Genomic DNA, 26,481 nt, shown 5'->3' with positions numbered 1-26,481 from the left:
TGGGCTGTGCCTTCCGTGAAATAACCTTTTCATGTTGACTATTTTGGATATTCACCTTTTCTACGGGCCATAATTGTATATTGTGACGTCAAAATTTTACAGGAACGTCTGTATGTCCAGTAATGGTGGATATATTGTAATAAAAGTTTTGTTCTGGTTAAAAGTACTTTGATTTTAAAAGTTGGTAAATTACATTCTTATAAATGATTTCTATCTGTACATGTCAATAAATACAAAGCAAATTTTTAACTAGATCTGGTTTATTTTGAATTTTAATAGTTTTTTCATGCAATTTTAGTTGTAGGTTTTTTTCAAATCCCATTGTCCACTTTACTTGTATTGTACAGTACATACTTAATAACAAATCAGCTATGTAACTGATTTGATTGCCTTGTATAACAATCTGTACTCCTTTATTTTTCTGTGGTAGCTGTGATATTGTAGCACTACAAGCCATTCCAACCTGTACTGTGTGGGCTAATTCTTTTGGGTCTATTCCAAAGGTTTCTATATTTTCTATCAGGGTTACCTACAAAAACATAGCACAACATTTTTTTTTACATTTTCATATAAGCAATATAATACTATAACATAGCCATAGGCATCTGCATGTCAGTTCCATGTTATTTTAAGCATATAGAATGAAGATTTGTTTGTTGTCAAGTTCTTTATACTACATCACTGCAATGTTATTTAAGTAATGACTCTTGATAATTTTGAAAGAGGAATCTTTTTTAGAATTCAGACAAATATTTGGTTTGAAAAGATTACAAAAGCTTACTGTACAATATGATTCTAAGACCAAACAAAAAGTCAAAAAAAGTTTCTAATTCATACTGTGTTAAGGCTTTTCTTTTTTAAACATCATAAAATTACTTTATATTCTTATAATGATAAAAGGAGAAGTGGGGTTTATGTCAATAAGACATCAACCTAACAGCACAAAAATGACATCTAGAGGTTAACTTTTACAGTGTAAAATCATATTTTCTCCCTTAAGGCTAGGATTTGTATGAAATTTTGTAAAACATTTAGAACTGGTTGAATTGCATACAAATAAGGAAAAAATGTAACATTTATAGTTCCAAATTATAATTAATCAAATTTATCTTCCTCATAAAAATACTGTCCAATTATGTATACCTTGCCTGAAATCATTTAATTGTAAGCTTAAATAACAGTCACCTTTTCTGCATTGTTATTAAACATTGTTTGTACCACAAAATACTTGCTGGATGCTTTTAAAAGTGAACTTTCTTGTAATTAACAGAATACCACCATATTTAATCATGAAAGTATTTCACCTTTTTGTTGCTAGCTCTCTGTTGTATATCAAGCTTAATTCCTTCAACTTTTCCTTTCTGATATGTTGGAGGCTGACCAACATGTTCAATACATAAAACTGGTTGCATTTTGCTTAATATCCTGAAACAAAAAGAATTTTATTGATAATTTAAATTTATAATATGCTGACTACATGTCTTTACTGGATTTTTTTCTGTTGCGTGGTTTTGTCTCACATTTTAATAATATATTTAACAGTGACAAAATAAAATGCTTCGCTGGGGCGCAGCTTGATACGACCGCAGAGGTCGAACCCTGAACAGTTGGGGCAAGTATGGACACTACATTCAAGCTTGATACAGCACTGAATTTGGATTGTAATTAAATATTTGACACAGCATAGGTTTCTGACACAGAATGAAAGTGGTCTAAGAACTTAAAAAAATTTAATTTACCTATTCAAACCATATCATTATTATTTGCTTTTATATATAAATCAGAAATAACCAATTTAAAATGGAAAATTATAAAGAAAAAAAAGGAAAAAAAAATCCCCCCCAAATTTTTTGAACCCCCTTATGATTCATCACCCCCAAACTCAATCCCAGCCTTCCCTTTGAGGTATGGTATCTTGCAGTACAATTTCAGAGAGATCCATACACTTGAACACAAGTTACTGTCTGGAAACTAGAAAAATGCTAGTTTTTTGGCCTCAAATTCCTAAACATTTAGGGCAATTACCCCCAAACTCAAACCCAGCTTTCCCTTTGTGATATGGAACCTTGCAGTACAATTTCATAAAGATCCATACACTAACACACAAGTTATTGTCCTAAAACTAGAAAAATGCTTGTTTTTTTGCCCTTTTATGGCCCCTAATTACTAAAATTTTGAGGGAATTACCCCCAAAATCAATCCCAGCCTTCCCTTTGTGGTATGGTACCTTGCAGTACAATTTCAGAGAGATCCATACACTTGAACACAAGTTATTGTCTGGAAACTAGAAAAATGCTTATTTTTTGCCCCTTTTTGGCCCCTTATTTCTAAACTTTTCGGGGAATTACCCTGAAACTCAATTCTAGATTTCCCTTCGTGATATGGAACCTTGTAGTACAATTTCATAAAGATCCATACACTTACACACAAGTTATTGCCATGAAACTAGAAAAATGCTTGTTTTTTGCCCCTTTTTGGCCCCTTATTCCTAAAATTTGGAGGCAATTACCCCCAAAATCAATCCCAGCATTTCCTTTGTGATATGGAACTTTGTGATACAATTTCAGAGAGATCTATAGACTAACACACAAGTTATTGTCATGAAACTAGAAAAATGCTTTGTTTTTTTCCCCTTTTTGGCCCCTAATTCCTAAAATTTGGAGGCAATTACCCCCAAAATCAATCCTAGCATTCCCTTTGTGATATGGAACCTTGTGGTACAATGTCAGAGAGATCTATACACTTACACACAAGTTATGTCTGGAAGTTACAAAAATGCTTATTTTTGGCCCCTTTTTGGCCCCTAATTCCTTAACTGTTGGTACTATAACCCCCAAAATCAATCCCCACCTTCCTTTTGTGGTATTGAACCTTATGGTAAAATTTCATTGAGATCCATACACTTAAAATAAAGTTAGAGTGCGAAAACTAATGTGTCTTCGGACGACGACGCCAACGTCATACCAATATACGACCACAAAAATTTTTTTGAGGTCGTATAAAAACACTACAAATGAAAATACTAAATGTCAGAAATTTGTTGTACATTTTCAATTTCTTTTTTACTAACCATGAACATCATGAACCCAATTTTATAACAGTAAAGATCTCACTTGGGCAGTAATATTTGATAATTGAAACAAATATTTACCTTTTAAACAAATCTTCCCAAGACAAATGAGTGATGTTATTTTCTCCTTTGGTAAGCACTATATCAGCTATAATAGGATCTAACTGTACTTGACTGAAAAAATTAAAAAAAAATGAAGTAGATCACAGCTGCTTCTTTGAAAGGTAGCTAAGTAGGTATAACATGCCTTAACAGTGTCAGATAAGTAATTACATTATTTTCTATTAACAATCACCTTACAAAAATTTTAACATTAAAAATTGCTAATTAATTCAAAGTCACTGGACCTTGACCTAGGGGGCAGGGCTTCAAAATAGTCGTCAAACTGATATGTACTGATAGTAATGCAACTTTATATTAAATATCAATGATCTATCACAAGTAGTTCCTATCAAACTAACTTAAGCAGAAAACTTAACAATTGTTGACGGCATCGTCGTCGTCGCCAGAAAAGCAATCCCTTTGTCTCGCTTTCCGTGACTTTCGTCGCAGGCAAGACAATAAAACCAAGCATTTGTTCCATCAAATGGTTGAAGGATTATACTAACTCATTCACGACTGATCCTGTTTTTTTTACCCATATGACACTCCATACTTTTCAAAAAGGCCTTATATATATATGTCCATATATCTTTCTAGATTCTAAGACTAAGAAACAGAAACAAATTCAATGCCCTTCTTGGAGATAAAAATCGAAAAACAGAGAAAAATAGCCAAAATCAGATTGGGTAGGGTAAAGTGGTTGCTAATACATCAATGGTTTAAACTGTAGATATGAACTATAATCCTAAATAAATGCATCCCAAGATAGATCAGACATTCAAGGAGGCATTATATTGACAGATCAATTCTACTCTTTAAAATCTAGGACACTCTTTGGTAATAAATTTGTAAAATCAGACATTTTGGAAAGTAGGCAATGACATCAAATTCACTGACAGTTCGCATGGATGGCGAACTGTATCAACAAGATAATATTTGAATGAATAAACTGCTTCGCTGAGCGCAGCTGGATACGCCCACAGAGGTCCAACCCTGAACAGTTGGGGCAAAAATGGACACAATATTCAAGCTTGATACAGGTCTGAATTTGGATTGTAATTAAATATTTGACATATTATAGGTTTCTGAATAAATGTAGTCAAAGAACTTGAAATTAGTTATATGAATTGAATTTATTCAATTAAAGATTTCTTGCTGTTGTGCAATACACTATGCTGTTGCGCAATACTTAGTAAATCTGTTGTCAGACTATAAACAAATAAAGTTCAATTTCTTCTCAATGTCATATTTGAAATTTATGAAAATCAATAGGGAGATTACATCAATAACTATAAATAATTCACCAAAGTTTCATGAGAATTGCTGAAAGCATTTTTGAGTTATTGTCTGAAAACTGGAAAATCCCCCTTTTTTAATGAATAAAACCCCATAACTTGGAAATGTAAAATTTAAAATTCATAAAATTCTAAAGGGAGCTTACATCAATAGATATCAACAATTCATCAAAGTTTCATGAGAACTGCTGAAAGCATTTTTGAGTTATTATCCGAAAACTGGAAAATCCCCCTTTTTTTTTATGAATAAAACCCCGTAACTTGGAAACGTAAAATCTAAAATTTATAAAAATCAAAAAGGGAGCTCATGTCAATAGATATAAACAATTAACCAAAATTTCTTGCAAGTTGGTGAAAGCATTCTTGAGTTATTGTCCGAAAACTGGAAAAAACCCCTTTTTTTAATGAATAAAACCACATAACTTGGAAACGTAAAATCTAAAATTTATAAAAAACGAACGGGAGCTCACGGTAATAGATATAAACAATTCACCAAAATTTTATGCAAATTGGTTAAAGCGTTTTTGAGTTAATGTCCGACATGTTGACGACGGACGGACGGACGGACGATGAGACAGACGGACGGACAGATGGACAACGGTATACCATAATACGTCCCGTAAACGGGCGTATAAAAATAAACAAAATTACATTGATGTTCACCTCTAAGGGCCAGATTATATTCTAAGAAATAGGTTGAAATTGTAAATTATTCAGAAGGCACAATTCCCTTTTGGGGGCAAATGAGCAAAAGTTTACAAAGCACCTAATGCAACAAGTACCTTTTTTTACTTTCACTTTGAAGGTTGTTACTTCTCACATACTCATCTATGTAACTTCTAATATCAGTCATTGCTACAGCACTTCCTTTTCTAAAAATAATTACAAATATCAGCCTAGTATGAATAAACAAGATTCAAAGTCTTAGCCAGTTAATTTAGTCAAACATGTCAATACAATGAGTGTGAAAAACCCAGTTTTTGAAAAAAAAGTGAAAACAACACATCATAAATTTCATGCATCTGACTGGTTTACCTTCATCATTTACACTCAAAGCTGATTATTTAAAAGCCAAAGATGTTTAAGAACGGAAACAGTTGAAGAGCTATATGACTAAAAAGAGCATAAAGGTAATAGTCAAATCCATCTTAGGTCAACTTTGCCTGAGTTAAAGAAATCTTAGTTTCTTAATATTTATAATTTATAAATGGACAATTTTAGAAAGGTTTTTTCTTATAATTCATGTCAGCACTGAACTACTGAAAGAGTCTATAGTTATAGAAATTCATGACAGATCATGACAAAATTTGATAAAGCATACATCCATGTTACATATATGTATGACTTGAAGAAACAAATTGTTTATCATCTTTGTGTTATCCTACTGTTTAATGGTTATATAAATTTTTAAATGCCATAAAAAAAGAAGAATACACTAAAACCTCCTAAACCACCAACATTATTCCAGCAAAATATTGGCATTTAAACTGAAGGAAGGACTGTAAACCTGAAGTTGGTGCATTCAGTAAAATACTAAAGACTGGTTGTTGTGCAATGACTAGCAGACAGGTAATGTTTGGGATGTCCATTTTTCTTTGAGAGTTTTGATTTTTTTGCAACAAAAAGGGGAGGCAATACAACAGGGTTTTACTGTGCATGGATATTTTTGAGAACCCTCAGTAAATCTTAACGATCATCATCACCCTTTAAAAAATTTTGTAACTGCCACTCTTGGTATGATCTTCATAGCCTCAGTAACAATATGTGAAATAGCATGACTTATGGGAGATAGCTGTTTCAACATTTGCACCATCTAATTTCTACGAAAGAAAAGTCAAAGGTCTTTTTGTTAAAAAGCAGATCTGAACACCAAATAAAACTTGAACAATTGAACAGTATCTGGTAATGCTCTTTTTGTATTGAGACTGTGTGTTTACTATATTTAGTACTTAGTAGTAAATAATTTTCTACATTACTTTTTGATTCACAAATACTGTGTAACAATTTTCAGTGAACCCTTTCCCCAAAAACCTATTTTAAAACAGAGGAAGAGCATCTCATTATTATCTATTGCGTGTATAAGATTACTTTTGGTGATGTATGTAACCTTGTTAATTTAGCTCAAATATTCATGATCAATCTCAAATTAAGTTAAATCTTCCTCGTGATGTCACTTTAACCATATCATGGTTATACTGTGGATTCATTTATTTTCGTGGGTACCAATTTTCGTGGATTGAGGAAAACTTTTCATGGATATTTGATTGTATGGTTTTGCTAAAGTCTGCATACAAACTTATAGGAAATTTGTAATTCAATGAACATTTAAATTCGTGGTTCATCTGTACCCACGAAATACACAAAAATTGGTATCCCACGCACAATAATGAATCCACAGTATTTAACAAAATTTATGGTTGGATTTTCTTAAAGTTTCAAAAATGTGATCTGTAAAAGTAGCACATAGCATTCTTATTTTCCATGAGTTCACACAGGGAAAAATCAAATCCTGAAAAGGTTTTCTTCCTCTTAAAACCATCAATTTAAGTTTTTTTTAAACCATCAATTTAAGTTCAAGAGTTCAAAAAGTTTAGGCCAAAACAGATCTACTGCAATATGTCTTTTTGCATTGATCCAATATATAAGTGTTAAAATATGTATATACCTCTGACCGTTAGGTTTAAACAAAGGCAATACAGCAGAAGTAACTGAATACATCTCTGTCAGCTTAGGCAGCACAAATTCTGCTTCAGACGGTAGAGGCTGTAAGGGATCGGAATCTATCTGAATTGGTAGCTCGAAATCACGCAATCTGTAAATAGTAAGAGTACAAGAATTTATAGAAATGTGTGAATCAAAAATAAAGACAGACATCAACTGCTGTTTCCACATAATATAAGAAGAAATGGTTCAATTCATGTTTCTGTATGGAAAATCAGAAAAATCATTCAGATCAAAAATTAAAATAGGAAATAAACAACTTAATGTCCTGTAGAAAATCAGTTTAGTAGAAGTCAGTTTAGCCAAGCTGGTTTCAATGTGATGCCAATTAACAAACTGGTAAAAGGAGAAATAGTTAAATTTATGCTTCAGTATGGAAAACCCAAAATATCACTCAGATCAAAAAAAATAAAATAGCAACTTCATGTTGTGTAGAAGAATCTACTCAAGTTTTTTTTAAGGTGTTGCAGATAAACAAAGTATGATGAGGGTCACTGAAATAAGACATCAGAAATTATCCCTATGTGTGGCTACATCTTCACTGTCAGATCATACAAAAATGTTGACTATTTTAATAATTAATAAAACATCAAATATAATTTCTGTTAATGTGAAAAATATTGGTTCAGTCTGAGAATCATGTGATATTTTGCACACTGACCATATCGAAATACATGTAGTTTTGAGGTAAGTTCTGGGTTCACTATAAAGTCTAAAAGGTCCAATTCAAGTACAACATAGTATACCCTACACTTATAAACATCATCAATGCATATACAGTCAAGTCTGGTAAGGGCTATTCCAGAAATAAATGTATGGGGCAGTCAGAAGGCACTTTTTATTTAACCCTGGCATGCATAATATTTTTATTGATTATTTCAAATAATTGGTAAGGCTATCTGTCAGCACCCTTTGATAAATTACTGAGATTTATCTACTTCCACTATACTGTCAGCACCCTTTGATAACTTACTGAGATTTATCTACTTCCACTATACTGTGAACACCCTTTGATAACTTACTGAGATTTATCTACTTCCACTATACTGTCAACACCCTTTGATAACTTACTGAGATTTATCTACTTCCACTATACTGTCAGCACCCTTTGATAACTTACTGAGATTTATCTACTTCCACTATATTGTCAGCACCCTTTGATAACTTACTGAGATTTATCTACTTCCACTATACTGTCAATACCCTTTGATAACTTACTGAGATTTATCTACTTCCACTATACTGTCAACACCCTTTGATAAATTACTGAGATTTATCTACTTCCAATATACTGTCAGCACCCTTTGATAACTTACTGAGATTTATCTACTTCCACTATACTGTCAGCACCCTTTGATAACTTACTGAGATTTATCTACTTCCACTATACTGTCAGCACCCTTTGATAACTTACAGATATTTATCTACTTCCACTATACTGTCAACACCCTTTGATAACTAACTGAGATTTATCTACTTCCACTATACTGTCAGCACCCTTTGATAACTTACTGAGATTTATCTACTTCCATTATACTGTATCACCCTTTGATAAGATTTATCTACTTCCACTATACTGTCAGCACCCTTTGATAACTTACTGAGATTTATCTACTTCTACTATACTGTCAGCACCCTTTGATAACTTACTGAGATTTATCTACTTCCACTATACTGTATCACCCTTTGATAACTTACTGAGATTTATCTACTTCCGCTATACTGTATCACCCTTTGATAACTTACTGAGATTTATCTACTCCCACTATACTGTATCACCCTTTGATAACTTACTGAGATTTATCTACTCCTACTATACTGTCAGCACCCTTGGATAAAGTACTGAGATATATCTACTTCCACTATACTGTATCACCCTTTGATAACTTACTGAGATTTATCTACTTCCACTATACTGTATCACCCTTTGATAACTTACTGAGATTTATCTACTCCTACTATACTGTCAGCACCCTTTGATAAATTACTGAGACTTATCTACTTCCACTATACTGTCAACACTCTTTGATAACTTACTGAGATTTATCTACTTCTACTATACTGTCAGCACCCTTTGATAACTTACTGAGATTTATCTACTTCCGCTATACTGTATCACCCTTTGATAACTTACTGAGATTTATAAACTTCCACTATACTGTCAACACCCTTTGATAACTTACTGAGATTTATCTACTTCCACTATACTGTCAGCACCCTTTGATAACTTACTGAGATTTATCTACTTCCACTATACTGTCAACACCCTTTGATAACTTACTGAGATTTATCAACTTCCACTATACTGTCAGCACCCTTTGATAACTTACTGAGATTAATCTACTTCCACTATACTGTCAGCACCCTTTGATAACTTACTGAGATTTATCTACTTCCACTATACTGTATCATCCTTTGATAACTTACTGAGATTTATCAACTTCCACTATATCGTCAGCACCCTTTGATAACTTACTGAGATTAATCTACTTCCACTATACTGTCAGCACCCTTTGATAACTTACTGAGATTTATCTACTTCCACTATACTGTCAACACCCTTTGATAACTTACTGAGATTTATCTACTTCCACTATACTGTCAGCACCCTTTGATAACTTACTGAGATTTATCTACTTCCACTATACTGTATCACCCTTTGATAACTTACTGAGATTTATCTACTTCCATTATACTGTATCACCCTTTGATAAGATTTATCTACTTCCACTATACTGTCAGCACCCTTTGATAACTTACTGAGATTTATCTACTTCTACTATACTGTCAGCACCCTTTGATAACTTACTGAGATTTATCTACTTCCACTATACTGTATCACCCTTTGATAACTTACTGAGATTTATCTACTTCCGCTATACTGTATCACCCTTTGATAACTTACTGAGATTTATCTACTCCCACTATACTGTATCACCCTTTGATAACTTACTGAGATTTATCTACTCCTACTATACTGTCAGCACCCTTGGATAAATTACTGAGATATATCTACTTCCACTATACTGTATCACCCTTTGATAACTTACTGAGATTTATCTACTTCCACTATACTGTATCACCCTTTGATAACTTACTGAGATTTATCTACTCCTACTATACTGTCAGCACCCTTTGATAAATTACTGAGACTTATCTACTTCCACTATACTGTCAACACCCTTTGATAACTTACCGAGATTTATCTACTTCTACTATACTGTCAGCACCCTTTGATAACTTACTGAGATTTATCTACTTCCGCTATACTGTATCACCCTTTGATAACTTACTGAGATTTATATACTTCCACTATACTGTCAACACCCTTTGATAACTTACTGAGATTTATCTACTTCCACTATACTGTCAGCACCCTTTGATAACTTACTGAGATTTATCTACTTCCACTATACTGTATCACCCTTTGATAACTTACTGAGATTTATCTGCTTCCACTATACTGTCAGTACCCTTTGATAACTTACTGAGATTTATCTACTTCCACTATACTGTATCACCCTTTGATAACTTACTGAGATTTATCTGCTTCCACTATACTGTCAGTACCCTTTGATAACTTACTGAGATTTATCAACTTCCACTATACTGTCAGCACCCTTTGATAACTTACTGAGATTAATCTACTTCCACTATACTGTCAGCACCCTTTGATAACTTACTGAGATTTATCTACTTCCACTATACTGTCAACACCCTTTGATAACTTACTGAGATTTATCTACTTCCACTATACTGTCAGCACTGTTTGATAACTTACTGAGATTTATCTACTTCCACTATACTGTATCACCCTTTGATAACTTACTGAGATTTATCTACTTCCACTATACTGTCAACACCCTTTGATAACTTACTGAGATTTATCTACTTCCACTATACTGTCAGCACTGTTTGATAACTTACTGAGATTTATCTACTTCCACTATACTGTATCACCCTTTGATAACTTACTGAGATTTATCTACTTCCATTATACTGTATCACCCTTTGATAAGATTTATCTACTTCCACTATACTGTCAGCACCCTTTGATAACTTACTGAGATTTATCTACTTCTACTATACTGTCAGCACCCTTTGATAACTTACTGAGATTTATCTACTTCCACTATACTGTATCACCCTTTGATAACTTACTGAGATTTATCTACTTCCGCTATACTGTATCACCCTTTGATAACTTACTGAGATTTATCTACTCCCACTATACTGTATCACCCTTTGATAACTTACTGAGATTTATCTACTCCTACTATACTGTCAGCACCCTTGGATAAATTACTGAGATATATCTACTTCCACTATACTGTATCACCCTTTGATAACTTACTGAGATTTATCTACTTCCACTATACTGTATCACCCTTTGATAACTTACTGAGATTTATCTACTCCTACTATACTGTCAGCACCCTTTGATAAATTACTGAGACTTATCTACTTCCACTATACTGTCAACACCCTTTGATAACTTACTGAGATTTATCTACTTCTACTATACTGTCAGCACCCTTTGATAACTTACTGAGATTTATCTACTTCCGCTATACTGTATCACCCTTTGATAACTTACTGAGATTTATATACTTCCACTATACTGTCAACACCCTTTGATAACTTACTGAGATTTATCTACTTCCACTATACTGTCAGCACCCTTTGATAACTTACTGAGATTTATCTACTTCCACTATACTGTCAACACCCTTTGATAACTTACTGAGATTTATCTACTCCTACTATACTGTCAGCACCCTTTGATAAATTACTGAGACTTATCTACTTCCACTATACTGTCAACACCCTTTGATAACTTACTGAGATTTATCTACTTCCACTATACTGTCAGCACCCTTTGATAACTTACTGAGATTTATCTACTTCCACTATACTGTATCACCCTTTGATAACTTACTGAGATTTATCTACTTCCACTATACTGTCAACACCCTTTGATAACTTACTGAGATTTATCTACTTCCACTATACTGTCAACACCCTTTGATAACTTACTGAGATTTATCTACTTCCACTATACTGTCAACACCCTTTGATAACTTACTGAGATTTATCTACTTCCACTATACTGTCAACACCCTTTGATAACTTACTGAGATTTATCTACTTCCACTATACTGTATCACCCTTTGATAACTTACTGAGATTTATCAACTTCCACTATACTGTCAGCACCCTTTGATAACTTACTGAGATTAATCTACTTCCACTATACTGTCAGCACCCTTTGATAACTTACTGAGATTAATCTACTTCCACTATACTGTCAACACCCTTTGATAACTTACTGAGATTTATCTACTTCCACTATACTGTCAGCACCCTTTGATAACTTACTGAGATTTATCTACTTCCACTATACTGTATCACCCTTTGATAACTTACTGAGATTTATCTACTTCCACTATACTGTCAACACCCTCTGATAACTTACTGAGATTTATCTACTTCCACTATACTGTCAACACCCTTTGATAACTTACTGAGATTTATCTACTTCCACTATACTGTCAGCACCCTTTGATAACTTACTGAGATTTATCTACTTCCACTATACTGTCAACACCCTTTGATAACTTACTGAGATTTATCTACTTCCGCTATACTGTATCACCCTTTGATAACTTACTGAGATTTATCTACTTCCACTATACTGTCAACACCCTTTGATAAATTACTGAGATTTATATACTTCCACTATAATGTCAACAACCTTTGATAACTTACTGAGATTTATCTACTTCAACTATACTGTCAGCACCCTTTGATAACTTACTGAGATTTATCTACTTCCACTATACTGTCAGCACCCTTTGATAACTTACTGAGATTTATCTACTTCCACTATACTGTCAGCACTGTTTGATAACTTACTGAGATTTATCTACTTCCACTATACTGTATCACCCTTTGATAACTTACTGAGATTTATCTACTTCCACTATACTGTCAGCACCCTTTGACAACTTACTGAGATTTATCTACTTCCACTATACTGTCAGCACCCTTTGATAACTTACTGAGATTTATCTGCTTCCACTATACTGTCAGTACCCTTTGATAACTTACTGAGATTTATCTACTTCCACTATACGGTCCGAGTACACAGTTATTTCGTAGTGCATTTCTTTTAGACAATAAATGAAAATTAAAAAAATTCCACCTGCGCTTTCTCAATAATATTTTTACAGTGTGTTGTACTACTTTTGGGACAAATTATATCAAAATTATAGAAAACTTCATCGGCTCTAACTCAAAATATGGACAATTTCATGTTAAGGGAGTCTTCAAATCTTTTGACAGCTTCCGAAGTGCTAATTTTTAACATTTTTCAGCTGGACCAAATCACTACTTTACTTTAAAATTCATGACCCAAATTTTTTTACAGTGTCATTTCAACCCCCTACTTACTATTTGAGTCATAAAACATGGAGAAATAAATTTGGAAGGGGTATAAAAAAAATCAACAAGTAACACACTGTCCACACTAGGGACTATATTCGTGGACAACGAAAATCAAAGGACGATAACTGTGTACCCGGACCTAATAGGGTAGAAAAAGTTGACCAATCTTAATGAAACTTGGTATGACCAAAGCTTATTAAATTATAAGACTGCTTACAAAGTTTCATGGCAATAGGATATATATTATAGACAATATGACTAATTCTATATTCAACTTTGCGTGTTAAATTTAGACGTTTAAATTGAAAATTTTCAACTATCAACATTTGGGGCTTAAAAAATTAAAATATTGCAAAAAAATACTTTTGAAATGCCTTAATATATAATATATTATGTATTAAAAGCAATAGAGTACTCATTTCATTTATCAGACTTATCATAATTATTAAAAAGTCAAATTTATATGAGCCTGTGGCTAAAAATGGAGGTTTTCCAATGAAAGGGGGCCTTACATAAAGATGTAATATTTTCCAGCAATTTTAAATTTGTAAAGCTTTTTGGTTATAAATAATCCTTACATATGTATTTAATGTACTTTAAATGGAAAGAAAAGTTACAAATAACATATCACATTAGTTTAAAAGGGTCTTAGGCCAAGTAAGACGGAAAATAATTTAGGATCAATTTAGGCCGTATCACATATTTACATTTAAAAATGCATATTGAAGCTATAGGAAATAAAATTTTGTGTCTTTTCTATCATTTCTATACTCAGGTGACATGATACAATAAATCTGAGCACAAAAAGACTCTTGCATTCAACTTTTTTTGTAGACAGTATGGTCTGATACAAAGATTTTTCACTTTTTAGTGAAAAACATGCATGCAATTTTAGTCTCAACAGGCTTATATTTGAACCACTTGCTATCCTACAGAAGAAAAGAAAGATATTATGTGACATAAAACAGGTACAAAAGACATTGTTAAGTGCTTTTTATACAAATTTAGTGAGGTCTTTATAATGGACTTCAACTTTTATGTTCCAAGCTCCTCACATTTAACTTGATCCAAACAGGGCGTTAGACGAGGATCATATATACAACACATTTTGCACATATTGTCTGAGATAATCTTCTTTTCTGTAGATTCAGAGTTCACAAATGAGTAATACAACTGGATTGAAGCATAGAAACACAAATATTGACACATAAAAACCTGTCAGATAGAAAGTCAGAATGCCACTTATGCATCAAAATTGAAAAAGCTATGAAATGCTTATTTTGACCATAAAATGCCAAAATTGGTCATTTTTGCAGAAATTCTATCAAATAAAAGTTTAAATCCTTTAGTTTTATGCTATTTGATAAATTGACACCATCAAATCATTCAGGGAAGTTGCCAAAGTACAGATTCTATATTTCCTGATTTCACCTCTTAGGTCCGAGTACACAGTTATTTCGTAGTGCATTTCTTTTAGACAATAAATGAAAATTAAAAAAATTCCACCTGCGCTTTCTCAATAATATTTTTACAGTGTGTTGTACTACTTTTGGGACAAATTATATCAAAATTATAGAAAACTTCATCGGCTCTAACTCAAAATATGGACAATTTCATGTTAAGGGGGTCTTCAAATCTTTTGACAGCTTCCGAAGTGCTAATTTTTAACATTTTTCAGCTGGACCAAATCACTACTTTACTTTAAAATTCATGACCCAAATTTTTTTACAGTGTCATTTCAACCCCCTACTTACTATTTGAGTCATAAAACATGGAGAAATAAATTTGGAAGGGGTATAAAAAAAATCAACAAGTAACACACTGTCCACACTAGGGACTATATTCGTGGACAACGAAAATCAAAGGACGATAACTGTGTACCCGGACAATACTGTATCACCCTTTGATAACTTACTGAGATTTATCTACTTCCACTATACTGTCAGCACCCTTTGATAACTTACTGAGATTTATATACTTCCACTATACTGTCAGCACCCTTTGACAACTTACTGAGATTTATCTACTTCCACTATACTGTCAGCACCCTTTGATAACTTACTGAGATTTATCTACTTCCACTATACTGTCAGTACCCTTTGATAACTTACTGAGATTTATCTACTTCCACTATACTGTCAACACCCTTTGATAACTTACTGAGATTTATCTACTTCCACTATACTGTCAGCACCCTTTGATAACTCTTTGACTTTTATATAACCATCCTTCTGCATCTTTTGTAAAAACTTTGATAGCTGGAAAGAAAAATTCTCTTTATCCATGTCCAACTTCAATTTGTTATAAGTTTTTGCATAGTTACATTTATTTCTATATGGACAAAAATCTTTCAAAGATAAGTAAATTTGGAAGTTTGCCTTTCAGTAATAAGGAGAATATTATAATCTTTTTTCATCACAACAATGTAATTTCTGCAATGTTTCCCCTTAATTTTATGAAAATTTATTGTCCTGATAATATAAGAAATATTTGCCACTGGACTTCAAGAAAACAACAATCTATCTTTGAAAACTTAAATCCACATGATCTCTTCGCATGTAATTACTTAAAAGAAACTTTGACATTCAGATATAAAACATGTAATGGCATATCAACATTGTGGTATTTATCTAAAACTTGATGTAATCATGGACAGAAATGGCAAAGTGCATTTGCTCTAACAGCATGTGATAGAGTTTGCCAGATACTTGCCTAAGTTTAGTTTGCAATGAAACTGACTGCTATAAAACTGTACAAATATATATAAAACAGCTTTATTCCCACTTAACAAACTATTAATAAATCATACATAAACCAAGGGGAGACAATTTTTATACACCCTAGCACACAATTCTTGATGATTTAGTAAACAAATATACCACATACAATAATTTATTTCTTATCTTAAATTCTACAAATAATAACACAATCCTTATTGTCATAAAAAAAAGCACAAACCTCAATTTTGTTCTTTAATTACACCAAATGATTACCTTTTTATAACTTGACTTCTTGACATCTAACAATTTTCCTGGTGGACTGAAACACAGTAAAAACTTATTTTAAAGAAATTCTTAAATTAATGCATGTTTCATTGTTCTCTCTTCTAACCAAAAAAACATTTAAGGTAGATGGGGAGTCTAAACTAAAATTATAATGAACATATCTACTAAATTTCAAGCTGACAAGCAATGACTTCATGGTAAACCAAAAGTTTAACCTGATACAGGATGGACAAAGGCACATACCTGAACACAATATGTCCCACTACTTTCCTAGGTGGGCATACAAATTACACCAAATTGTATGATAAGGCTCTTTTTTTCCTTATATCTGATTTTTGTTTCAAATTTCAAGACAGGGGGGCATGCAATATGGGTCATATGATCTCAATTTTATGTCATGATCAGTCTCTGCAAGGTGTACCTACATACAAAATTATAATGTTGTATGCTAATTAGTATCTGGGAACTGGCTATAGACATGCACATAGATGTTATCGGTTATGTAAACATTGTTTTCTGCAAACTAAAATTAGCTTACCAAAATTTAACCATATGGTTTTTAAAGAAAGCACTTGTGAGTAATGGTAAATCTGACTTCTTTACTGATGACTTTATTGCACACTTAAAACAAACATCTAATAACTCATCCATATTATCTACAAAAGATAGGTACATATAAAGTATCAAAGGCGTGTGAATTTAAACAAATAAGTATATGATGAGGCATGATAACAGCCATTATATTGTCACTGAAATGGTAATAAAATGCTCCGCTGTGCACAGCTTGATACGACTGCAGAGGTCTAACCCTGAACAGTTGGGGCAAGTATGGACACAACATTAAAGCTTGAAACAGCACTGAATTTGGATTGCGATTAAATATTTGACACAGCATAGGTTTCTGACACAGAATGAATGTGGTCTAAGAACTTAAAAAATTTTAATTTACCTATTCAAACCATATCATTATTATTTGCTTTTATATATAAATCAGAAATAACCAATTTAAAATGGAAAATTTTAAAGGAAAAAAAAATCCCTCCCCCAAATTTTTTGAACCCCCTTATGATTCATCACCCCCAAACTCAATCCCACCCTTCCCTTTGTGGTATGGTACCTTGCAGTACAATTTCAGAGGGATCCATACACTTGAACACAAGTTATTGTCTGGAAACTAGAAAAATGCTTGTTTTTGCCCCTTTTTGGCCCCAAATTCCTAAACATTTAGGGCAATTACCCCCAAACTCAAACCCAGCTTTCCCTTTGTGATATGGAATCTTTTAGTACAATTTCATAAAGATCCATACACTTACACACAAGTTATTGTCCTGAAACTAGAAAAATGCTTGTTTTTTGCCCCTTTTTTGCCCCTAATTCCTAAAATTTTGAGGCAATTACCCCCAAAATCAATCCCACCCTTCCCTTTGTGGAATGGTACCTTGCAGTACAATTTCAGAGAGGTCCATACACTTGAACACAAGTTATTGTCTGGAAACTAGAAGAATGTTTATTTTTGGTCCCTTTTTGGCCCCTTATTGCTAAACGTTTTGGACAATTACCCCCAAACTCTATTCCAGCTTTACCTTTGAGATAAGGAACCTTGTAGTACAATTTCAGAAAGATCCATACACTTACACACAAGTTATTATCATGAAACTAGAAAAATGCTTGTTTTTTTGCCCCTTTTTTGGCCCCTAATTCCTAAAATTACCCCCAAAATCAATCCCAGCATTCCCTTTGTGATATGGAACCTTGCGGTACAATGTCAGAGAGATCCATACACTAACACACAAGTTATGTCTGGAAGTTACAAAAATGCTTATTTTTGGCCCCTTTTTGGCCCCTTATTCCTTAACTGTTGGTACCATAACCTCCAAAATCAATCCCAATCTTCCTTTTGTGATATTGAACGTTATGGTAAAATTTCATAGAGATCCATTCACTTAAACTAAAGTTAGAGTGCGAAAACCAATGTTTCTTCGGACGACGACGACGCCAACGTCATACCAATATACGACCGCAAAATTTTTTTGCTGTCGTATAAAAATAGTAATATTCTTCAATGCTTACAAACGTATACATTTTGGCTAAATTTAATATGAGTCACACCCTTATATAAACTGCTCAAAAAGATCTTTCATCGACATTAACATCATTTAATAATACATCATGCAGTGATATATCTTTTTGGGTATAGTTGTGTCTTCGATTAGATTTTTGCAGTCGTCATAACCTTGGCTTTTGCATATAAAATGAGCAAAAACAAAAGCACTATGGTCATGTTCTCAGTGTCTACTTTCAGTGGCTGATGGATAAACTTAATAAAAACATTATCCTTTAAATCTATCTTGTATACTAGTAACTAATTGTACATTATTCATATATTTTTATCAGCAATTCAAAAAATTCAAATTAACTCCTTCCTGCAGGTGAATTTACTAATAATTTTCAAAACACATATACTTTAAAATATTTAAGTTGTATATTTTTGTCCTTGTTTATTAGATTTTACCTAATAAGTCCATCACTTCTTCTTGAGTTTCTTCAGTGTTGTTTGAACCATTTTTCAGATCTAATTCGTGTAAACTTCCATTACATTTATTCATGGCTTGATCAAGCACACCACTGTCATTCTGGTTTCCTGTCGATTCACTTACATATTGACCTGACGATATATATCCTACATCACCAGAGTTACATGATTGTTGTTTATTTAACTGACTGTTAATTCCTAAATCACCTGTCACTTTTGAATCACCATTTTGCTGATCCATCTTTATACTACTTGACTGTTCATACTTGTCTGAATCGTCATCTTCATTCATCAATAACATGCCATCAGGTATGACTGGTATCTGAGATTTATCTCCAAATGACCTACAGATTATCATAAGATCAAGACAGTGAATAGTGTAAAAGCAAGTCTGTCCATGTAAAAATGTCAAAAGAGTAAGAACATACCTAAATCTACAATGAAATCTTGTCTAAAACTGAACCAGCATAAATCAGGACTCTGCCTTAAAAGAACTCTTGTGTCAGAAAAAATCACATAAACATTCTTTACTAATAATATTTATACTAAACATTTAGCTCTTTGTCTTTTTAGAAGACCAGAATTAGGGCTGGTGAGAACATTTTTAATTAATTTATTATTATTCCTTTATCAAAATCAAAGGAGTCACTGCAAAAATATTGTTTGAAATTTATTTTAATTTTCCTTTTGGAGGGTAAAGAGAATACAATTTTCACTAAATTACCACAGGTAGTTTTTTGTTTAGATCATTAAGAGTAGATAGTTTGTAGATTGATTGGGCATTTCAAATCACTTTTTGGATTAGAATATCTATCTTATTAACTTTGTGAAATTATTGTTAAAGAATATGAATCATATATCAATATAAACAATGAAAATAACTATACCAAAGGTCATCTCCAAATAAATGTACTATCTGAACACCTTTACCACGCATGGCTGATTCAAACATGTCACTGCCTGACAAAGCAGCCCTCCCAACAGCAATTGGTGCTCTAAAAAATATAATGCATAACTGGATTACTATAAATACTTTATATAAAGATCAAGTCAAAGTAATTAAAGAGGTCCTCCAAAGATCTAATTTTTGACAAGCTGATAGATTTGGTTATTATATCATACATCCAAGTACATAAAACTTGTTTCTCAATATGCTGTTTTGACACAAGAAGCCCTAGTGGTTGTTTTTGGTTGCTGTCTGTCATATTAAGGTAGTTTTTCGTTTATTGTTTTAGCATATATTAAAGCTGTTGGGTTTCTCATTTGAAATGTTTTACAGTTTGTCTTGTCAGGACATTTTATAAAGTACTACACAATATTGGTTTTGCTCCTTGTTCATGTTGTTGAAGGCTACATCATGACCAATAATGGCTTACAACCTTGCCATTTGGTCTCTGGAGAATATATGTCTCATTAGTAATCATACCATGTCTCATTATTTTTATATTCAATGGGTTCTAATTTACTGATGGGATATATACTTGAGCCATGGTTAATACATCAAAATTTGAAAAGTGGTATGATTGCCAACTATCCACCAACTGACAAGGATGTCATAAAATACAAAAATAGTTTTTGGTCCTTTTTAATTTCACATATTTGTTCATTGAAAGTGACATTTTGTTGACAATGGACATATAGTTGATATTGTCTGCTTCAAGGCACTCTGATATATAATGGAAGAAGCATTTCCATTGTCGTTTATAGAATCAGAGAAATCAAATATATAATTGGTCACCAGATGGCAATAAATTACTTTTAATTGACGGTCAGGAACTTTCAGTTGTATAAATGTCTGAACATAATCAATATATAAGAAATAATTTCAACCAAATTCATGCTCTCATTCTTAACCCTATACAAAACATTCTTAAATAGAGACAATCCACTTATTTTATGAAAACCTTCTGATAAATGAAAGGAAAAACCTTAAAATACAATACCTGTTATTTACTAAAAAAAAGCCTGAAACAAAATGTATTTTGAAATTCACCTAGAATTAGATTTTAAGATAACAAGGTAAAAACATTTTATATAAAAAATATTCAGTGATTCCTACGGGTAATAGGTTGAAAAAGTGTGGACACAGAGAAATATCTGCAAATAAGAAACATTTTCTATTCTTTTGTTATGATAAGGCAACAAAATCATGTGTATGGCAAGATATTTGTTCAATATGAATCTAAGCACAAAATCCATTATTACTACTGTGATTGTTTCTTACATATCATGATTGTTTTATGTATTTTCAGCAAAATTCAGCATTTTGTAATCGTTTGCATTCCTGTACTTATTTTAGGGCTTTTACTAATAATATGAATGCCTTTCTATGTTAAAATTATGTACTGTTTCCCTATGTAATAGTAATCAGATTAAATGACCAAATAAAATACTGAAGCAAGCATTTACACTTACTTATTTCCAATGAGACATACGCTGCATAGGTCTCCTTTTTTAATATTTCTAAATGTATATGGAGTAACTTCCCCTTCAACAACAACTCCTGGCAACATCAGGTCTAAAATGCAAAAAAAAGTAAACTCAAAATTCTGATTGTTTTACTTTGTTATTTCAGATACATATGAATATTCATACATCTTAAGTACAATGGAAATATTTTTTTCATCCTTCAAAAGTTACAAAATGTTCTTATTTGTTTTAGGAAATAGATAATATAAGTAAACAGCTTGTGTTTAGGTTCCGATTAATTATTCATTAGTATTAATATATTCATTTCAAACTGTGTATAATATTTAACTTAATAAAATATGTTCACACTAAAATTAAGTTGAAGTATGATGATTTAAATTTTTGAATATAAATTATATTTACATATTAATCAGTTTGTTGCGCACATCTTTCAGGTGTATGCAAATTTTTTTGTAGATGTAACTTAATTTATAGTCCAGGAATAAATTCAAGTTATAAATTCAAATAGAAAAAAAGGAAAGAAGATATACAAAGTGATGATTTTTTTATTTTGTTAAATATCGGTTCAGTTAACTCTCATTGTCTTGAACTCCTTATGAGTCGAAATTGGATGAGTCAAACTCTCTGTCGACTAGAACCAAATTTAAGGTCCCAAGGTTAACAAAAGTATTTTAATTACATTTTTATCTGGAACAAATACACATATGTCACAACATGATCTCGGGGATTTAAATAGATTGATGAGTTAATCTGACAATTATTACACCTGTAATTAAATGTTTGGTCATTGACCACTGTATTGATTTATGACATCCTTTTCCCACAAGTGTTTACCTAAGATACACGTTCATCGCCATAATAAACAATTAGCGATACATTGTTATACAATAGGAAAAATGATAATCATACATTAATGAGCTTGATTGTGCATAAAGTGATCAATACTACTCAATTGGCGTCATTAATCTTTTATATTTTCATTTGCAGAAAAAGGATGTAATAAAAGACAATGAAAAGAAATTAAATTTTCTCAAATCTCTTGTATACGAGAATGAACAATTTCGACAACACAAAATCATGCTAAGATCGATTGGAAATTGTTTTCTCAGCTAAAAACCTCAGGAAAAATTGTGTCTGAACAAAGAAATAACTTACAGAAAAAAAAGCATATAATTTTACGATAGTAATAAAAGACCATACATATGTGTACAGATACACCAATCTCAGACCAGACTATGGATCCGCTACCCATATTCATCTGTATTGGGACAGAAAATAGGGGATTCTATAAAAAAAAAAGGCTAGTCTTTAAACTTTTCCAAATGAAAAAAAAAAATTAATGAGGCCTAGTAAAAAGCATACCAAGCTTACATCTATGTATGTATTAACTATGTCTTACCATGATGCAATATTTATTGCAGGCAAGTCAAATTACTATTTCAATTTAGATTAAACAATTTACACTTACTTTTAGGTACATGTTTTTTCATTACCTGCCCCACCCTTTAATTTAGAGAATACAGGAGGATAGGTCCTGAACACTGGTAACAACTCTGGGAACTTCCACATGGAATAAACAGTAGGTATCAATTCTTTAAATACTTCTATAAACACAGGATTCTTCTGAACACAATAGATCACCAAGCTATCCCCAGAGTGGGTGTAGATTTTGGCCACTGTCATCTCATCTTTGGCTGGAATAATCTGAAGCAAGTCTTCTGGTTGCAGATTAGGGAATAACTTTTCAATGTCATTTCTAACTCTTTTCCTAGAATTGAATAATAATTATAAAAGATTTTCTAGACATTTGGTATACAACATAAATAAACATAATGTAATTCAGTGGTTGTCATTTGTTGCTGTATATCATATTTGTTTTCTTTCATTATTTTGTACATAGATGATAGGCTGTTAGTTTTCTAGGTTTGAAATAGTTTTACATTTGTCATTTCTGGGCCTTTTATAGCTGACTATGCGGTATGGTTTTTACTCATTGTTGAACGCCGTACGGTAACCGAAGTTGTAAATTTCTGTGTCATTTGGTCTCTTGTGGAGAGTTGTCTCATTGGCAATCATATCACATCTGCCTCAGGGAAGATTAGTTTTATAGCTAACTGTGTAACCCTCTTTAAATAAAGAATTATTATTATTATTATCTTTTTATTTTGATATTATATTACTTTAAGGAAATATTTTGTAATAGTAATTAATAATATATCTATTTTCATATTTGAATGAATTCCTGACTTTTTCATATTTGAATGAATTCCTGACTATGCACCCTGATTACCAGAGGAGTTTATAGCATGACAAACATGACTATCACAAAATCAAAATATTATCATCAATGACCTTATATCTAATTAACAGATATTTCAGGTCAACTTTTAAAGGTTCAGATGAGAATAGTGGTTCTATAGAAGGTGTATGTGGTCTCATCATGTACTCCATTTTATTCCACCAAAAAAAACTTACCGCAATGAGATAGCCGAGAGTGCTAAAAGTGGTGTTAAACACAAACAATCAATCAATCATTTTGAAGGAAATGCAGACTATTAATAAAATGGTTGTTTTGTGGTTTAAGAATGTGCATGGGGCATATGTGGTTAAGCATAACTGTGAAAAAATATGTCATGATACATACATGACATATGCAGACAATTCATATATCAAACAAGATGAACAGATACACGTCTTGTCATGTTCTATAAAATTTCATATCATTTGATTGCCAACACAAAAACAGACAGATTAATACAACCGCTCAGACAGTCCCAAAACATGCATGCTCACTCATACCAAATTCCATCCTGAAGAACAACAAATACACCATCAATCATTTTTCATCTACTATTAAAACCTGGAACACTGAGCCTTCCAATGAGCATTTTGATGAGCGACTCTGTAGAGTTGTGAGAAGCAGCTGCCTTAACTTACACCTATAGTCAGTAAATTTATCATGTGTAAATAGTTTTAGCTTGATATAAAAAAAATAAATGTGGATAGTGTCCACATGTGGACACAGATGATGCCCCCACTTGCATATCATATAGTTATAAAGGGACATAACTGAAGAACGGTAAAAGTGACGCCACCCAAATTTGAACTTGATCTGAGTTTTCTGGTAATAAGCATTGTGTGTGTCTCATAACCTTTGTTTGAGGCTAACTAAAGTAGAGAACAGAAACTAAAAGTTCAGCAATTTTTCTATTTGTAAACACGCATAACTCTGGAACGGTTGTGTATAAGTTTAATAACATTTGGTTGAGACAAACTAAAGTTAGAGAATGGAACATAAAATTCAGCAATTTTTATGTTTATAAAGGGACATAACTCAAGAATGGTAAAAGTGTTGCCATCAAATTTCGTACTTAATCTGTATTATGTAGTAATAAGCATTGTGTATAAGTTTCATAACATTTGGTTGAGGCAAACTTAAGTTAGAAAACGGAAACAAAAAATTTGTACTTGATCTTAGTTTTGTGGTAATGAATATTGTGTATAGATTTCATAATGTTTGGTTGGGGCAAACTTAAGTTACAGAATGGAACTAAAAATTTTGCAATCTTTTGATTTATAAAGGGGCATAACTCAATAATGATTTAAGTGACACTACCCAAATTCAACTTGATCTGTGTTTTATCGGTGGAAGTCAAAATAAAACATTGCATTGTATAAAGCATTGATTGTAGTTGATTCAACTATAATCATGGACAAAGGAAGATAACTCCAATTTTAATAAAATTACTTGATATTAAGAAGAAAATAAAATTTATTTGAAATTATGTCATGATTTGTGTGAAAATATTGTGACATGAACATTACAAGTGTTCACTGCCTTTTTCTTCATTTAACTACGTACGATCGTTGTTTTGATTCTTTGTATTCAATCGCTTTAGAATTCAAATAATATTTTAACCCTTTTTACATATCCTCGTATGTAAAGTTGACCTGGGTAGCATCAGTCTACGACTGTTCAGTTTCACTTTCAGTTTGAGTTCATTGTTTTCTTTTGCATCAGAATCCTCGCGTTGTTTGAATTTTTAAACAAGAGTTTCGTTTTACTTCTATCGTTCATTTTCGATGTTGATATAGCCTACGAAAAAGCTAGAATTTTATCAAACGAAATTTCATCACGATCGAAGCATTGTGGTACAATGTACGATACCAATGGATTGTTGTCATCCTGGTTCTTCAATATCAGGGTCACTGGTTTCAGGGTTCACAACAGGAAACCCAGTTTTTCGAGAACAAGATGTTAATTTCCTACTCCGCCTTTTGAAAAATTTATAAAAGTTACAATGTAAGTTCTATCCGAGTATATTCAGCGTTTTTTTTAATTAAATTTTTTGAATACTTCAATAATAAAGCTCACTACTGTAAGTTCAAGGTTTAACACCTTGCTAATTAATTATCCTGAAAAACAGTCTTGTATAATCAATTATATCTTGATTGCATATCGATAAATAATTTTATCATTTTATATAAATTAACAAACCGGTTTTGACAGGTAATGATGAACTATAATACCCTCCCTTTTCACAAATGTGACTTACCGAATTAGACTATTTACCAGTTTTGTAATAACATAAGCAACACGACGGATGCCACATGTGGAGCAGGATCTGCTTACCCTTCCGGGGCACCTGAGATCACCCCCAGTTTTTGGTGGGGTTCGTGTTGCTTAGTCTTTGGTTTTCTATGTTGTGTCATCTGTACTATTATTTGTCTGTTTGTCTTTTTATTTTGGCCATGGCGTTGTCAGTTTGCTTTCGATCTATGAGTTTGACTGTCCCTCTGGTATCTTTCGTCCCTCTTTGATGTAATTAAGAGTATTGGGACTGCATAATAAGACCGGAATTCAGAATACACAGGTTT

The 26,481-nt window shown here is 32.3% G+C and overlaps 1 protein-coding gene across 1 annotated transcript in view; it reads right to left on the bottom strand.

Moving 5' to 3' along the window:
* The window catches only part of LOC127728502 (eukaryotic translation initiation factor 2D-like), a 32,891-nt gene that overhangs the window by 1,247 nt on the left and 5,163 nt on the right, over positions 1 to 26,481 (bottom strand). The window contains exons 2-13 of the mRNA XM_052235891.1: positions 23,097 to 23,371; positions 21,589 to 21,691; positions 20,061 to 20,168; positions 19,153 to 19,517; positions 17,179 to 17,296; positions 16,629 to 16,674; positions 15,796 to 15,893; positions 7,133 to 7,279; positions 5,250 to 5,339; positions 3,152 to 3,244; positions 1,305 to 1,425; positions 355 to 529 (exon numbers count right to left, since the gene is read on the bottom strand). Of these exons, the coding sequence (XP_052091851.1) occupies positions 355 to 529; positions 1,305 to 1,425; positions 3,152 to 3,244; positions 5,250 to 5,339; positions 7,133 to 7,279; positions 15,796 to 15,893; positions 16,629 to 16,674; positions 17,179 to 17,296; positions 19,153 to 19,517; positions 20,061 to 20,168; positions 21,589 to 21,691; positions 23,097 to 23,371 (1,739 nt within the window). The remainder of the gene's footprint in view (positions 1 to 354; positions 530 to 1,304; positions 1,426 to 3,151; positions 3,245 to 5,249; positions 5,340 to 7,132; positions 7,280 to 15,795; positions 15,894 to 16,628; positions 16,675 to 17,178; positions 17,297 to 19,152; positions 19,518 to 20,060; positions 20,169 to 21,588; positions 21,692 to 23,096; positions 23,372 to 26,481) is intronic.

Source organism: Mytilus californianus, unplaced genomic scaffold (assembly GCF_021869535.1).
Source record: "Mytilus californianus isolate M0D057914Y unplaced genomic scaffold, xbMytCali1.0.p SCAF_1, whole genome shotgun sequence".
NCBI lineage: Eukaryota > Metazoa > Mollusca > Bivalvia > Mytilida > Mytilidae > Mytilus > Mytilus californianus.
Note: the sequence above shows the minus strand (reverse complement) of the source record. Positions and strands in the feature narration are given on the sequence as shown.